Source organism: Anomaloglossus baeobatrachus, chromosome 9, assembly GCF_048569485.1.
Source record: "Anomaloglossus baeobatrachus isolate aAnoBae1 chromosome 9, aAnoBae1.hap1, whole genome shotgun sequence".
Lineage (NCBI taxonomy): Eukaryota > Metazoa > Chordata > Amphibia > Anura > Aromobatidae > Anomaloglossus > Anomaloglossus baeobatrachus.
This window is the reverse complement of record NC_134361.1, coordinates 19156734-19173958: the sequence shown is the minus strand read 5'-3', so window position 1 is coordinate 19173958 and position 17225 is coordinate 19156734. Positions and strand designations below refer to the sequence as shown.

Here is a 17225-nt window from a genome sequence, read left to right as displayed (position 1 = left end):
TGCGCAGATGAGATCTTGAGCTGAGACAACCATCTGCGCATGCGCAGACTTTGGGTGCCATTATTTTCAGCCCTTACTGCAGGCAGCACAGCAGCCCGCAGCCTCAACACAGCCCCAGCAGCACAACGCCCACAGCCCCAACACAGCCCCAGCAACACAACGCCCACAGCCCCAACACAGCCCCAGCAACACAACGCCCACAGCCCCAACACAGCCCCAGCAACACAACGCCCACAGCCCCAACACAGCCCCAGCAGCACAACGCCCAGAGCCCCAACACAGCCCCAGCAGCACAACGCCCAGAGCCCCAACACAGCCCCAGCAGCACAGCATCCACAGCCCCAACACAGCCCCAGCAGCACAGCGCCCACAGCCCCAACACAGCCCCAGCAGCACAGCGCCCACAGCCCCAACACAGCCCCAGCAGCACAGCGCCCACAGCCCCAACACAGCCCCAGCAGCACAGCGCCCACAGCCCCAACACAGCCCCAGCAGCACAACGCCCACAGCCCCAACACAGCCCCAGCAGCACAACGCCCACAGCCCCAACACAGCCCCAGCAGCACAACGCCCACAGCCCCAACACAGCCCCAGCAGCACAACGCCCACAGCCCCAACACAGCCCCAGCAGCACAACGCCCACAGCCCCAACACAGCCCCAGCAGCACAACGCCCACCGCCCCAACTCAGCCCCAGCACAGCCCCAGCCGCACAGCCCCAACACAGCCCCAGCAGCACAGCGCCCACAGCCCCAACACAGCCCCAACACAGCCCCAACACAGCCCCAACACAGCCCCAACACAGCCCCAACACAGCCCCAACACAGCCCCAACACAGCCCCAACACAGCCCCAACACAGCCCCAACACAGCCCCAGCAGCACAGTGCCCACAGCCCCAACACAGCCCCAGCAGCACAATGCCCACAGCCCCAACAGCACAGCGCCCACAGCCCCAACACAGCCCCAACACAGCCCCAGCAGCACAGTGCCCACAGCCCCAACACAGCCCCAGCAGCACAGTGCCCACAGCCCCAACACAGCCCCAGCAGCACAACGCCCACAGCCCCAACACAGCCCCAGCAGCACAACGCCCACAGCCCCAACACAGCCCCAGCAGCACAACGCCCACAGCCCCAACACAGCCCCAGCAGCACAACGCCCACAGCCCCAACACAGCCCCAGCAGCACAACGCCCACAGCCCCAACACAGCCCCAGCAGCACAGCGCCCACAGCCCCAACACAGCCCCAGCAGCACAACGCCCACAGCCCCAACACAGCCCCAGCAGCACAACGCCCAGAGCCCCAACACAGCCCCAGCAGCACAGTGTCCACAGCCCCAACACAGCCCCAGCAGCACAACGCCCACAGCCCCAACACAGCCCCAGCAGCACAGCGCCCACAGCCCCAACACAGCCCCAGCAGCACAGCGCCCACAGCCCCAACACAGCCCCAGCAGCACAGCGCCCACAGCCCCAACACAGCCCCAGCAGCACAGTGCCCACAGCCCCAACACAGCCCCAGCAGCACAGTGCCCACTGCCCCAACACAGCCCCAGCATCACAGCGCCCGCAGCCCCAGCATCACAGCGCCCGCAGCATTACTCCCTGCCTCCTGCTACCCCGCTCCGCCATCTCCCGGTAAGCTACTTTCGGATTATAAGACACACCCCTCATTTTCCTCCCACATTTTTGGGAAGAAAAGTGTCTTTTATAATCTGAAAAATACGGGAAATATCTACTGCGGAACTTAAGGTGGAAAGTCTGTCCGGTGTGCACGCAGCCTAAGAGGGAAAAAAATAGTAAAAAAACAAAGCAGGGCAGATTATTACAAAGATATTTGTCAACTTGAAAACAAAGGAAAAATTGTATGTGAAAAAGTGAATGAATTGTTATGAACTCTAGGACGTAATCTGCGGTCAAGGAGAAGTCACCATGGAGGCCTGGACTGAGGAATACTCAGTAGTGGGGAGCGCCATGTCTATACTTCCTTCAGTTCAGGTGCAGGGATTGTTCTTCATCAGTTCTTTGCAGCCCCAACACATGCAGTCTGAACAGGTGCAAAGCTGAATATAACATATATAATAACAAAAAATAAGACAGTTGGGCTATGTGTCCACGCTGCGGATTTTGCCGCGGATTTACCGCGGATTTTCCGAAAATCTGCAGCAGCGGCACTTCCAAGCCATTTCAATGGCATTTTGGAAATGCTGTGTCCATGCTGCGGATTTTTCCGCGGCGGATTTGCCGCGGATTTTGATCCGGAAAAATCTGCAGCATGTCAATTATTGTTGCGGATTTTGGTGCGGATTTTGGGTATAGAATGGGGAAAAAAAAAAAAAATCCGCATCAAAATCCGCGGCAATTTCGCGGTAATCCACGGTAAATCCGCGGCAAAAATAAGGTGCGGATTTGCCGCGAAAGTCGCGGATTTTCATGCAGAAAAATCCGCAGGTACATTCTACCGTGGACACATAGCCTTGCACATGAAATGTTAAACAAGCAAACCACAAATGTAAGAATATAGACATGCATTACTGCTTATGGAAATTTCGGAAAAATTGAGATACTTAGGCTGCTTTCACACATCCAGCTTGAGCTCTGCGGCTCAATCCGGCTGTGCAAGCTATGCAATGGATGTGGTGAAAACACCACATCCTTTGCATAAGTTTTTCCCATGTGGCCCGTCTGGTTTTTGCCGCTTGCGGCACGCTACTCAGCATGCGCAGTGGCAAAAACCGCATGCGGCGGCCGGATGCGTTTTTTGCCGCATCGCACCGCATCCAGCTGCCATAGGCATGCATTGAAAAATGCGCCGCATCGGCCGAATGCGGCGCGATGCGTTTTTTTTTGCCGCACGAACAAATATGCCAGGCAACGTTCCATCCGTCCGCCACATCGGCTAAATCGGCCGCATGCGGCAAAAACCAGATGGAACGCAAGGCCATGCGGCACAATGCGGCACTAATTAAAGTCTATGCAGAAAAAATGCAACCGGCAGCAAAAAAAAATGATTGCGATTTTCCTGCAAAGTGCCGGATTGTGCCGCATTGCAGAAACCGGAGGTGTGAAAGCAGCCTTAGTATACAAAAATGGCCATTTCTATATCTGCCCAGTACCGCATCAAGGCATTTCTCATACACTGGGTACCTACTCTAACGCCTCTCTCTGGGTTAAAAACCTCCATGTGTATGGGCGAGTAGGAACCTGCTACTAGAGAATAAAATCACCTGTGGCTAATGGGGGCGGGGTGCTCAGTCAGAGGGCATGACTCCATAATCTAGACAAAAAAAAACGATCACACTCCCAACATGCAGTCTGAACAGGTGCAAAACTGAACATGACATACACATGGAGGTTTTTAACCCAGAGAGGGGCGTTAAATTAAAATCAGCCATCATGTGTGAGGAAAGATGCATGCGGCCTTACATCAAAGACAGGGACACGACTTTTGACATACAAGTACATGAAAAATTGTAAAGGGGTTAAGGAGCGGAGAAAACACATTCCTTCAACTCTAGGAGCAGAAGATCTTCAGTCATTCACTAGGAAATTGAAAACAAGTTCTGACAGAATCATCTTTTTATTGTTAATTTGCTTTCTAAATAGTTTAGATGAAAAACATTCTACCATTTTGCTGCTGCAGATAGTCAGTAATCACTTTCTCTAGCTGAGTGCTTTGTATAAATGTTACACGTGTCAGAGCTCCTGAGGTCTCGCTCTGCTCTCACACCCCTTCTCTCAGTGTTAGAGATCGCAAAGCAGGAGGGAGAGCCAGCCTACAGACTGCTCACCCAGACTACAGACTGCTCGCTCGCCCAGCCTACACACCGCTCGCCCAGCCTACACACCGCTCGCCCAGCCTACACACCGCTCGCCCAGCCTACACACCGCTCGCCCAGCCTACACACCGCTCGCCCAGCCTACACACCGCTCGCCCAGCCTACAGACTGCTCGCTCGCCCAGCCTACAGACCGCTCACCCAGACTACAGACTGCTCGCTCGCCCAGCCTACACACCGCTCGCCCAGCCTACAGACTGCTTGCTCGCCCAGCCTACAGACCGCTCGCCCAGCCTACAGACTGCTTGCTCGCCCAGCCTACAGACTGCTTGCTCGCCCAGCCTACACGCCGCTCGCCCAGCCTACACGCCGCTCGCCCAGCCTACAGACTGCTCGCTCGCCCAGCCTACAGACCGCTCGCCCAGCCTACAGACTGCTCGCTCGCCCAGCCTACAGACTGCTCACCCAGACTACAGACTGCTCGCTCGCCCAGCCTACACACCGCTCGCCCAGCCTACACACCGCTCGCCCAGCCTACACACCGCTCGCCCAGCCTACAGACTGCTTGCTCGCCCAGCCTACAGACCGCTCGCCCAGCCTACAGACTGCTTGCTCGCCCAGCCTACAGACTGCTTGCTCGCCCAGCCTACACGCCGCTCGCCCAGCCTACACGCCGCTCGCCCAGCCTACACGCCGCTCGCCCAGCCTACACGCCGCTCGCCCAGCCTACACGCCGCTCGCCCAGCCTACAGACTGCTCGCTCGCCCAGCCTACAGACCGCTCGCCCAGCCTACACACCGTTCGCCCAGCCTACAGACCGCTCGCCCAGACTACAGACTGCTCGCTCGCCCAGCCTACAGACCGCTCGCCCAGCCTACAGACCGCTCGCCCAGCCTACACACCGCTCGCCCAGCCTACACACCGCTCGCCCAGCCTACACACCGCTCGCCCAGCCTACACACCGCTCGCCCAGCCTACAGACCGCTCACCCAGACTACAGACTGCTCGCTCGCCCAGCCTACAGACCGCTCGCCCAGCCTACACACCGCTCGCCCAGCCTACACACCGCTCGCCCAGCCTACACACCGCTCGCCCAGCCTACACACCGCTCGCCCAGCCTACACACCACTCGCCCAGCCTACACACCGCTCACCCAGCCTACAGACCGCTCGCCCAGCCTACAGACCGCTCGCTCGCCCAGCCTACACACCGCTCGCCCAGCCTACACACCGCTCGCCCAGCCTACACACCGCTCGCCCAGCCTACACACCGCTCGCCCAGCCTACACACCGCTCGCCCAGCCTACACACCGCTCGCCCAGCCTACACACCGCTCGCCCAGCCTACACACCGCTCGCCCAGCCTACACACCGTTTGCCCAGCCTACACACCGCTCGCCCAGCCTACAGACCGCTCGCCCAGCCTACAGACCGCTCGCCCAGCCTACAGACCGCTCGCCCAGCCTACAGACCGCTCGCCCAGCCTACAGACCGCTCGCCCAGTCTATACACTTCCATAAGAGAAAATCTAACAGTTATCAGGCTGTGCACTGCATATCAGGGGGTTTGAAAATGAATGAAGGAATTAAAATTGCAGATTGGAAAGAGAAATTCTATGAATCAATGGTAACCATTGACACGTAGAAAGTCATTTAAAAAAATAAAATTGATGTGGTGATGACTGTTGGCGTCTAATAAACATCAGTGAATATGAGACAAATCCTAGTGATTACTGTAATAAATAGTAAAACCCACAATGGTCAGAGAAATAACTTGAATCAGACAAACGTAATAAATAAAAAAATCTATGAAAATAAACAAATGAAAGTCAGACATTGCTGCTTTTCACAGAATTTAAAAAAAAATAAAACTATGAAATAGACCTAGACAAAAATGATGGCACCCCTGAAGATAAGGTGACAAAAGAGACATGTTAAAGCAAGGCGTGTCCACTAATTAGCATCACAGGTGTCTACAATCTTGCAATCAGTCAGTGGGCCTGTATATAGGGCTACAGATACTCACTGTGCTGTTTGGTGACATGGTGTGTACCACACTAAACATGGACCAGAGGAAGCGAAAAAAAGAGTTGTCTCAGGAGATTAGAAAGAAAATTATAAACAAGCATGTTAAAGGTAAAAGTTATAAGACCATCTTTAAGCAGCTTGATATTCCTGTGACTACAGTTGCACATATTATTCAGAAATTTAAGATCCATGGGACTGTAGCCACCTCCCTGAACGTGACCGCAGGAGTAAAATTGATGACAAATCAAAGAGAAGGATAATACGAATGGTAACTTCTAAAGAGAATAAAGATGAACTTCAACCTCAAGGAACATCAGTGTCAGATCGCACCATTTTTTCGTTGTTTGAGCTAAAGTGGACTTCATGGGAGACGATCAAGGAGGACACCAGTGTTGACAACCCCCCCACCCCCCCAAAAAAAAAGCCATACTGGAATTTGCCAAACTACATGTTGACGAGCCACAAAGCTTCTGGGAAAATGTCCTATGGACAGATGAGACAAAAATGGAGCTTTTTGGCAATACACATCAGCTCTATGTTCACAGATGGAAAAATTAAGCATATCATGAAAAGAACACTGTCCCTACTGTGAAACATGGAGGAGGCTCAGTAATGTTCTGGGGCTCTGGGGCTACTTTGCTGCATCTGGCACAGGGTGTCATGAATCTGTGCAGGGTACAATGAAATCTCAAGACAATCAAGGGATTCTAGAGAGAAATGTGCTGCCCAGTGTCCAAAAGATTGGTCTCAGTTGCAGGTCATAGGTCTTGCAACAGGATAATGACCCAAAACACAGCTAAAAACACCCAAGAATGGCTGAGAGGAAAACATTGGACTATTCTGAAGTGGCTTCTATGAGTCCTGACCTAAATCCTATTGAGCATCTTTGGAAAGCGCTGAAACATCTGGAAAAGGCAACCTTCAAACACCAGACACAAGGAGCAGTTTGCTCTTGAGGAGTCACCAAAATACCTGTCGAGAGGTGCAGAAGTTTCATTAACAGTTATAGGAATCGTGTGATTGCCTCAAAAGGTTGTGCAACCAAATATTAGTTAAGGAGGAAACCATCATTTCTGTCGAGGCCGATTTCATGAGTTTTTGGTTTTTTTTTAATTCTGTGGAAGCAGAAAAGAAGCAATGTCTGACTTTTATTTGTTCATTTTCATAGATTTTTAATTTATTATTACATTTGTCAGATTCAGGTTAATTCTGTGACCACTGTGGGTTTTTCTTTCATTAAAAGAGGGGCGCCAACAATTTTGACCACGTGTGTATATACATCCCCCATCCGTGACAGAGACTGAAAATTAGATTTCATAGCCATGTTTGTTGGCCATACTAAGCTCCACAGCCCTGTGATACCTTGTATACGGCTTTTTTAACATCCTTATTCCTCAGACAGTATATGACTGGATTCATGAGTGGAGTCACCACACTGTAGAAGATGGACACCACCTTGTCAAGAGTAAACCGGATGGTGGAGTTGGGACGTATGTATATGAAGATTCCGGTCCCATTAAATATGGAAACTACTGTGAGGTGGGAAGCACAAGTATTGAAGGCCTTCTTCTGTCCTTCAACTGAAGGTATTTTTAGAACAGAATATATAATGAAGGCATAAGACACTAAAGTTAGAGAAAAACAACCCCAAATCATAGACCACGATATGACCATAAATGTAAATTCACCTTTGGAGGTGTCCTCACAGGAGAGCTTTAGGAGAGGAGCATAGTCACAGAAGAAGTGGTCGATTTGATTGGGATAACAGAAAGATAAGGAAGCAACCCAGAGAGTAGGAGTCATGGCAGCCATTAACCCACTTGTCCAAGCACCAATTGTCAAGATCAAAGTTGTCCTTTTAGCCATCAGGATAGTATAGCGTAGCGGCTGACAGATGGCTACGTAGCGGTCATATCCCATCACAACAAGGAAACAGTTTTCAGTGGCTGCAAATGCAAAGAAGCAATAAAACTGAAGAAGACAAGCAGAACATGAAATCTCTTTGTCCCCTGTCAGTAGACCATCAAGCATCTTCGGCACAGTTGCTGTGACGTAACCAATCTCTACCACTGAGAAGTTGGCCAAAAACAAGTACATTGGCTTGTGAAGACACTTATCTATAGATACAAGTCCTATAATGAGTAAATGAGCTATGATAGTGATGAGATACATAACGAGGAATAAGGAGAACAGAAAGAGCTCGATCTCTCGAAAGGTCTCAAAACCCACAATGATGAAGGAGGAGGCTAAACTCCGGTTTCCAATGTAAAACATAATTCCTAAAACAGGAAAAAACTTTAAAACAGCCAGCTAAAAATCTTAGACCGCTACTTTCCTTTCCCCAACGTCTTGATAAACACAGGTGCACAACAGATGGATAGAAAAAATATAAGCTGCTTTGGTTGAGACTTATCCCTCAGAGAAGAAAAAAATCTGGCAAGCGGAGTCCAACTTTGCCAATCTCTTTCCCCCCGCATTGGCCGACAGGAACATTTAGGAAACTGATCCCATGGAAATCATCAAGTTAGGACAAATTTTATTTAAGATTCATGGCCAACTTATACGCTGACCACCCTTCATTATAGGTTTTTGATGGGACCCAGTTGAGGGTTTACAAATTTTATTTCCTTCAAAATAAATCATTTTGGTAAGCATTACAAAGCAAGTAGAGGTTGCATTTGAAGAAAAGGTCTATTTGGGGCATTATGGACCCTACAGAAAGAAAAGGAATAGTGAAGTGAAGGTTGTTAAGCTCTCATACAAATTAAATAAAGTCATCCAAACCAAAATCAGCCGATCATCTAGTGTGAATGGGGGCCTCCCAAGTTGCCCCGCATTAATTATGTCGAGAGGTTTGAATTAAAATTGCCTGGTCCATAAAGAACACATGGACGCTCAGCTAAAGCAAGTGTTCATCTCTATGAGGAAGTTAGGACAGAAACGTATCAGCCAAACTAATGTTCTGCTTACAGCTATCTAAGGTATATGGGCAGCTTTACTCACAGGACCGGCAATAGAACAATATATGAAAGCAACCGGAGATAGCAAAAAGCATATAAATATGACAGTGAGGGCAGTCAGAGTGGAACAGGCTACCACGGGAGGCACTGAGGGCAGTCAAGGAGTGGAACAGGTGACCAAGGGAGGCAGTAAGGGCAGTCAGAGAGGGGAACAGATGGCCACAGGAGGTAGTGAGGGCAGTCTGAGAGGGGAACAGGCTACCACGAGAAGTAGTGAGCTGTCCATCAATGGAAATCCTCAAGCGAAAGCTAGATAAACCTATAGCTGGGATGATTTAGGAAAACCTGCACTCGCAGGGGGTTGAACCCGATGGACCTTAAGGACCCTTCTAACTTTATCATTTTATGATTCTATCACAAACAGAAATGTATTAAATCAACGGAAAAGGAGCGATGTAGAGAGATTTACCCGAAACGTTGAGCTTGAAGGTCAAACCTTTAAAATCACCAGGTTGATTAAAGCACATTGAGGAGATAAAACTCAGGTCAAATCCATCATTATTTTTAATTTTGTTTCGGTAAATACCCTTTACTTGGAAACAGAACAACCTTAGTCATGTGTGAGGATCCAGCCGGTATGGGCACACAACAAGATCAGGTTTTTATAAGCAAACTGGACTCTTGAGAGTCAATCCCTGGAGATCTAAAAATGGCACTGAATTGGCATAACGAATACTAATATCATTATTGTAATAGCGTAATTAAAATTTTATGTCCTAAATAAAGGAGTTCTAAAAATTAGTTTAAATTTAATTTATTTTAAGTACATGCAGATGGACAGCGCTCAATTACTACAATCATTTGGTAAATTTTGAAAAACTGACCAAGTCGTTTCATCAGCATCTCAGTCATTGGAACCAGGGTTATTGGTCATCGGAGATTGAAATTGAGTTATTTTATGACAATCTGGCACAAAATAAAAATATGTTCCACTTGGGTCCAGCATTATATAATCAGTTGATTGCTTTGGGTCTAGTTTTACAAAACCCACTGTAATTCATTTAAGGTCTGGGACCCAAGAGCAGCTTCATGTTTTGGCGGACAGTGCGGAGATAAGAACTAGGGAACTCCTCAGACATCAATCTGCCATGGGCTGAAGATTTTGAGCGCGCCCCACAATAGATCCTTCAAGATTGTTCATCACACATGAGATAAACCTTTCATATTCTGATGAACAAAGTTAAACTGTTGCTACATACGTGTTGAGCTATCCCATCTACTATTTGCAAACAACAAACATCAAATACTAATTTACAGGATCTTCTCTGCTGTTTGATTTTTTGGGGATTTCCTCTATCAGTCTCATTTGATCCAGATAGCAAAGTGTGAGGAAAGAGTTAACTAAACTTGAGTAGATAGTCAAGCACGCAATTTCCAAGAAGTACAAACCGACCCTTCTACGCTCTTGATGCTGGACAAGAGCCAAGGGCAAATGAATTATTGAAACCATGAACTATGCTTCGCCGAGAAACGAAACTTATGCTTTGCTGAAAATTTAAACTTACGCTTATGCACACGACACAGCTACGCCCCTATTAGCTTGATAAGCACCTGTATGTGTAATAAACTTCAGTTCAGAGCGCATACTCTTGCCTTATGTGCAGATACCAGTCTGTCTGTATCTCATTAAGGTTGAGAGAAGCGGAGGGGGTGACCGGGACCCTCTGCACATTCTGTCATCGCTGGCAACAGTTGTGACCTATTCAGGGGTCAACCTAACATTTCTGGCACCAGAACAGGGACCCGCGCATACTCCAGGATCCAGTGGACCGTCTTGCCATCCTGAGGACGGGGGAACCAGAAATACCTGGCCAGGTAAGAGTTGAAATCTTTTCTGCTCTTTTGCTCCCCATCTCTGTCCTCCTCTTTCCTCACCACTGCAAGAGGGACACTGAGTAAAAACTGGGTAATTGGCGGGTCACTACTGAACTCTGAAAGAAAGAACTCTTGCCAGTAGATGCTTTTCTGTGCTTTTCTCCTTGTTGGCTGTCATAGATCAGAGAAGTCGTAACAACTGGTTCCTCCAGGCTAAAACTGTATCCCAGGGCCAAGCCGGACACCTTTAGGTTCCGGAGCGAGCGCAGTGCCAGTGCTAAAACCACCTCGGGACAAACCAGATAACCAACTTCATAGGCCCTCACGTGAGAGTTGCTAAGAGAATAGTGTGTCTATTCTGTCTTTTGGAGTGATGTTCACCATCCTGGTGTTAGGTGGGATAGCCTTGTTTGCCATTTTTAATCGGATATAGAATATATCTCCACCATAAGAAGGGTACCCCAGGAACATTCTCCATACTCAGCCCCCTCTAAACAAAGTTAAGACCCCACCTTACGTAGGAATACAGAAAAAGGAGTCAGCCTCCGGGTACTTCCAAGATAGGTGATTTTAGTCCAAGGGACGTTTAAGGGTCTAAAAGCTGAAGAAAATAGACGGATAATGGGTCAAGGAACATCAAAGGACAGAGTTGGATGCACCCTGCCGCATCTCATTACGTGCTACCATGGGAAAAGCATAGCTAGTCAGTCCAGGGAGGTTTTTAAAACATTTGTATTGAAAGGGAAGGACCAACTGGACCCCAACAAGTGGGACAAGATAAGAATTACCAGAGCAGGAGTAATAGCAGATAAATCATGGACCGAAGTGGTCAGAATTCTTTCGGACATGGCAAAAACAGCCCACAATCAAAGTTGGATATACCATGAAGAATCAAAAACATGGGAAGAAACTGAAAAGAAAAAAAAAAGCTAATAAGGATCTTGAGCCTCCCCCGTGCCCGTCGACTACTCATATAACGACCACACAAACAGCAGAACCCCAGGGATGGACCTGCACCAATTATGGCCAACAAAAGCCAAATGCTCCCAGAGATCCAATTCCCCGTGCGTATGATGTATATGTACGCTGGAATCCTGCCGAACAGATGGCTTTCCTGCAAAATACCCCTGACCCGACTCGAAACCCCGTCAGTTTTTCACGTTACTTGGACCAAATACAGGTCTCTTACCGGAGCACTTGGTTGGACATGGAGGGTTTATGTAGAGTCAAACTGTCCCCTGAAATGTATGCCAAACTTACTGCCCATCTGGCAGGGAATGTTCCGGACGATACCCGGACTGTGGCATCCGGCCAAGATTTCATGACAAGACTCAATCTTTTCTGCGCCCTGGAGCAAAGGAATAAGGGCACAATGGGACCAGTGCACCAAGGTCCTGTGGAAAATGTCAGTTCATTTTACTATAGATTGATGCAGTCATTCACAGATGAAGGACTGGACTTACAAGCGGGTGCAATACGTCGCCTTATGGTAAGATCCTTCATGGATGGAATACATGCACCTCTGGCAGATAGGTTGAAAGCATGCTGTCCCGAATGGAGAAACATGGAGGACATAGATCTTCTAGTCAATAAAGCAAGTGGTTTAGAAACTGACGCAAAGGATAAAAGGACCAAGAAAGTTGTCGTAGCGGCAGTAGACGGTCAGCCAGAAGTCACAAGAAGAAAGGGACCAACCTGCTACTATTGTGGGATAAAAGGACACGTGATCAGAGACTGTAGAAAGAAAAAGAGGGATATTCAAAACCAACCCGAGAGTCAGGAAGAAAAGACTGCCTGACTTGGGGCAGCACGGGATAGGGATGCCAGAGGTCCGTTTATACACGTCCCCCTTCAAATTGGTAACAAGGAAATAAGGGCTCTGGTGGACTCGGGAGCCTCACGCTCTGTACTCCCCAGGGACCCGATATCTGAAGACTACATCTCGCCCGAGACTACTATAGTCTCCGGTTTTGATGGACAAGCCCAGTTAATCTCAATAACACATCCATTAAGGTGAAACTGGGACCACACATAGTAGTGTCTACATTTTTAGTGTCCCCACGACAGACTACAGCCCTAATGGGAGCAGATGTACTATCAAGATTACAAGCTCAGATTGTCTATAATGAAGATGGTCCCGCTGTCCTGCGAATTCCGGAAGATATTCCAGAAGAAGTCCTGTGCACCATTCAGACGATCGAAGATCAACTAGAAATTGATGCCACACAGGAAGCAAACACGGACCCAGTACTTCTCCAAGTTCCCGCAAAGCTCTGGTCCACATCAAAAACTGACCTCGGCACACTACCCATGCCCCCCGTAAAAGTATCAGTCAAACCTGGAATTACACCACCACAGTTAAGACAATATCCTCTTAACGCTCAACAGGAAGCCGCCCTGCATCACCAAATAAAAGAACTAGTGAAGTTAGGAGCTCTCAGAACTACTAAGTCTCTATACAATACTCCGCTATTTCCTGTCAAGAAGAAACAGGTGAAGAAAGGTGATTCAGTTACGTACCGCATGGTACACGATTTAAGGGCAGTAAACTCAATACTGGAGCCCCTCACTCCAGTTGTTCCCAACCCACATACTCTACTCATACAGGTACCAGGTACTTCTACCCATTACATGGTCATAGATCTTGCCAACGCTTTTTTTCTCGGTACCATTGGATACAGCATGTCAAGACCTCTTTGCATTCACGCATAAACAAAACCAATACACGTGGACAAGGCTGCCACAAGGGATGCAGCATTCCCCTACTCTATATACTCAGGCTATGAGTAGTGTCCTTCAAGGCTGGCAGCCCCCTGACCACTGTGTCCTTCTCCAGTACGTGGATGACCTACTACTTTGCTGTCCAAGCGAAGAAGAATGTAAAAAGGCTTCAATAAGTCTTCTAATCTTCCTAGCAGAATCAGGATGCAAAGCAAGTAAGGACAAGTTACAATTCTGCAAGACAAAGGTCACTTTTCTGGGTCATTGTCTCTCTGCAGGACAAAAACATCTCAGCCCGGACAGACAAGAAGTAATCAGGAAAGCAAGCGTCCCTGGCAACCTCAAACAACTCAGAGGATTTTTAGGACTAATATCATTCGGCACACAATGGATTCCCAATGCGTCATTACTCATGCAACCATTATACGATTGCACCAAGAATGTTCCATTCTTCCTTACAGAAGAAGCTCAACAAAGCTTCCAACAGCTCAAGGAACTAGTGATTGATGCTCCTGCTTTGGCACTACCAAATTACGATCTCAACTTTTACCTGTTCGTAGCAGAGCTTCAAGGATTTGCCGTAGGAGTACTCACCCAGAAGACAGAAAAACATCATACAATCGGGAACTACTCCTCTCAACTCGACACCGTCACCAGAGCAGCACCAACCTGTGTCCGTGCAATCACAGCAGTTTCAAACATAATACAGAAAGCATCCGAAATCTCACTCGATTTCCCGACCACCATCCTTACCAGCCATGATATCTATGCTGTCCTCAACCAAGTGCAGCTGAAACACCTCTCCATGGCAAGAGAAGTCAGACTTCAATGTGCACTGTTACTACCCCCAAACATCTCATTTGCTCGAGTTACCAGTCTAAACCTTGCTGATCTTCTGATCTTTACCAGTTTAGAAGGGGGGACTGAGGAAGAGAGTGACAAACGTAACAACGCACCATTTGACCATGATTGTCAAGAACTCATCCAACATGAGGCGAAGCCCCTGCACAATATTCAAACACCCCCACTTGCAAATCCAGACTTCAAACTTTTTGTCGATGGTATGCCGACGAAACAGGCAAATTTCACACCGGATTTGCTTTAGTAACTCTACATGAAGTCATAACCAGGCAACCACTATCTCCGCACATATCTGCCCAAGAAGCAGAACTTCTCGCTCTTATCTGGGCAATTGAGTTTCTGAAAGAACGAACAGCGAACATCTACTTGGACTCAGCCTATGCACACGGCATTGTGCACGTTTTTGGCACTATCTGGCAAACTAGAGGATTCCTCACAGCGGCAGGAAATCCCATCAGGCATGGAGCCTCAGTAAAAAAAACTAATGGAAGTAGCCTTGAAACCAAAGCAGTTCGCAATCATAAAGGTTGCTGCCCACACCAAGGCCCAAACACCCGAGGCTAGGGGAAATCACTTGGCCGACCAAACAGCAAAACAAGCAGCCTTACTTCCTTTGAAGGAGACGGAAACAATGTCAACGACGGAGGAAAAAACGCAGAACCTCTCTGAGACAAAGGAAAACGCCTCTGAGGAAGAAAAGGCCAGATGGCGGGCCAAGGGGGCACAAAAAGTGGAAGGGATTTGGCGCATAAACGGACTTTCTGTCCTGCCACGCAGTTGGTTCCCTGCCATTTTCCAAATACTCCACTACCCTACGCACGGTAGCACAAATTCAATCATGAACCAGATGCAACCTCATTGGGTAGCCCCCGAGTTCAGACAATACGCCTCCCAGAGAAAATGAAAGCTTGTCACATCTGTCAACAGCATAATCCAGGCCAACTAACAAAAACCCCGCAAAGACACATGCCAAAGACGTTTGCCCCATTCCAAAGAGTACAAATAGACTATATCCAGCTGCCAAAACATGCCATCTACGAATTTGTACTTGTCTGTGTAGACCTCTTCTCAGGATGGCCAGAGGCCTACCCTGTCAGCTCAGCCACGGCCAAAATCACAGCAAAGAAATTGGCCTGTGAGATGGTACCCTGGTTTGGACTCCCCAAAGTCATAGAGTCAGACAGAGGTACCCATTTTACTGGACAAATTTTCCAGAATACCTGTTCCCTGTTAGGCAGTCAGCCTTACACACACCTTATCACCCACAGTCATCAGGGAAAGTGGAAAGGTTAAATGGAACTCTAAAGCTCAAACTAGCCAAGGCAGTGGAGGAGACTGGTAGACCTTGGACAGAATGTCTCCCCATAGCTCTTTACTCTATATTGGACCACCCCGCAGGGAAAGCAAAGGCTCTCACCATTCAAAATACTTTTTGTAGGTGCACCCAGATTAGGATGCTACTTCCCGCAGGAATTACAACTGCGATGTGATCACCTAACATCTTATGTTATCTCCCTGCAGCAAAAACTAACTGAAACCCACCAAAGGGTCTATTCTTCTCTACCCGATCCTGATACCGTTCCAGGAACCCACTCTCTAAAACCTGGTGACCAGGTCTACCTGAAGAAGCACGTGAGAAAGACCCTCGAGCCACGATTCAAAGGACTTTTGACTGTCCAGCTGACCCCACCGACCTCCGTTAAATTAGAGGGAAGATCGACATGGGTCCACGCCAGTCACTGCAAGAAGGCCTAATACTGCTGATAAGTATTTCTATTTGTACCTCCTTTCTAGGGCCTAATGTTCAACCCCGCAAACTGGTTTAAGGGAATAGGAGGTGTTCCAATGGGGATACTGCAATCAGTATTCCAAGTGCTACTCTGTCTATTAGTGGCCTATGTAGTGTTTAAATTGTTAATGGCTCTGTTCTCCTGCTGCGTGAACAATGCAAAGATAGTAATTATTCAGCGCCAATATGAAATTTCTAACATATACTTTTTTCTACTCTTTCCCATAGAATCACCTTGGCGTATTATGATGTGACTCTTATCGGAAGGTATGCAGGCTCAGTACCCGGAGGACGGATGTGGATTTGAAGACTTCACACCCCCAGGCAACCTGCGGCTTGGACAGCATCCGGTGACCAGCCTGCTATTCCAGCTTCTCGATAGGATCCAGTTCCATCACGCACGCCAAACGGGGGATTGTGAGGAAAGAGTTAACTAAACTTGAGTAGATCGTCAAGCATGCAATTTCCAAGAAGTACAAACCGACCCTTCTACGCTCTCGATGCTGGACAAGAGCCATGAACAAATTAATTATTGAAACCATGAACTATGCTTCACCGAGAAACGAAACTTACGCTTTGCTGAGAATTGAAACTTACGCTTATGCACACGACACTGCTACGCCTCTATTAGCTTGATAAAAACCTGTATGTGTAATAAACTTCAGTTCAGAGCGCACACTCTTGCCTTATGTGCAGATACCAGTCTGTCTGTATCTCATTAAGGTTGAGAGGAGCGGAGGGGGTGACCGGGACCCTCTCCACATTCGGTCATTGCTGGCAACAGTTGTGACCTATTCAGGGTTCAACCTAACAAAAGTCATGTTTGGAAATTTTGCTAATAAATTGCAATAAGCAAGCACTACCATGCTCGAGTGCTCGGTACTCGTAACTAGTGTAGAGTGGGCACTACCATGCTTAGTATTCGTAACAAGGGAGAAGCGAGCACTACCATACTCGGTACTCGTAACTAGTGATGAGCGTGCACTGCCATGCCTGGGTGCTCAGTACTTGTAACTACACTGTGTGCAGAATTATTAGGCAAGTTGTATTTTAGAGGATTTTTTTTATTATTGATCAACAACTGTTCTCAATCAACCCAAAAGACTCAAATATCAAAGCTTAATATTTTTGGAAGTTGGAGTGTTGTTTTTTTTTTAGATTTGGCTATCTTAGGAGGATATCTGTTTGTGCAGGTATCTATTACTGTGCAGAATTA

The 17225-nt window shown here is 48.0% G+C and overlaps 1 protein-coding gene and 1 long non-coding RNA gene across 2 annotated transcripts; one reads left to right on the top strand and one right to left on the bottom strand.

Moving 5' to 3' along the window:
• Positions 1–7141: 7141 nt before the first annotated feature.
• On the bottom strand, positions 7142–8077 carry LOC142251720 (olfactory receptor 10C1-like). Its single transcript, XM_075324777.1, has one exon. The coding sequence runs from the start codon at positions 8075–8077 to the stop codon at positions 7142–7144; it is 936 nt and encodes a 311-aa protein (XP_075180892.1).
• Positions 8078–10395: 2318 nt separating this feature from the next.
• On the top strand, positions 10396–16659 carry LOC142250293 (uncharacterized). Its single transcript, XR_012725168.1, has 3 exons — positions 10396–10638; positions 10819–10964; positions 15742–16659. It is a non-coding gene; the product is annotated as an uncharacterized LOC142250293 (long non-coding RNA).
• The last annotated feature ends 566 nt before the right edge of the window (positions 16660–17225 follow it).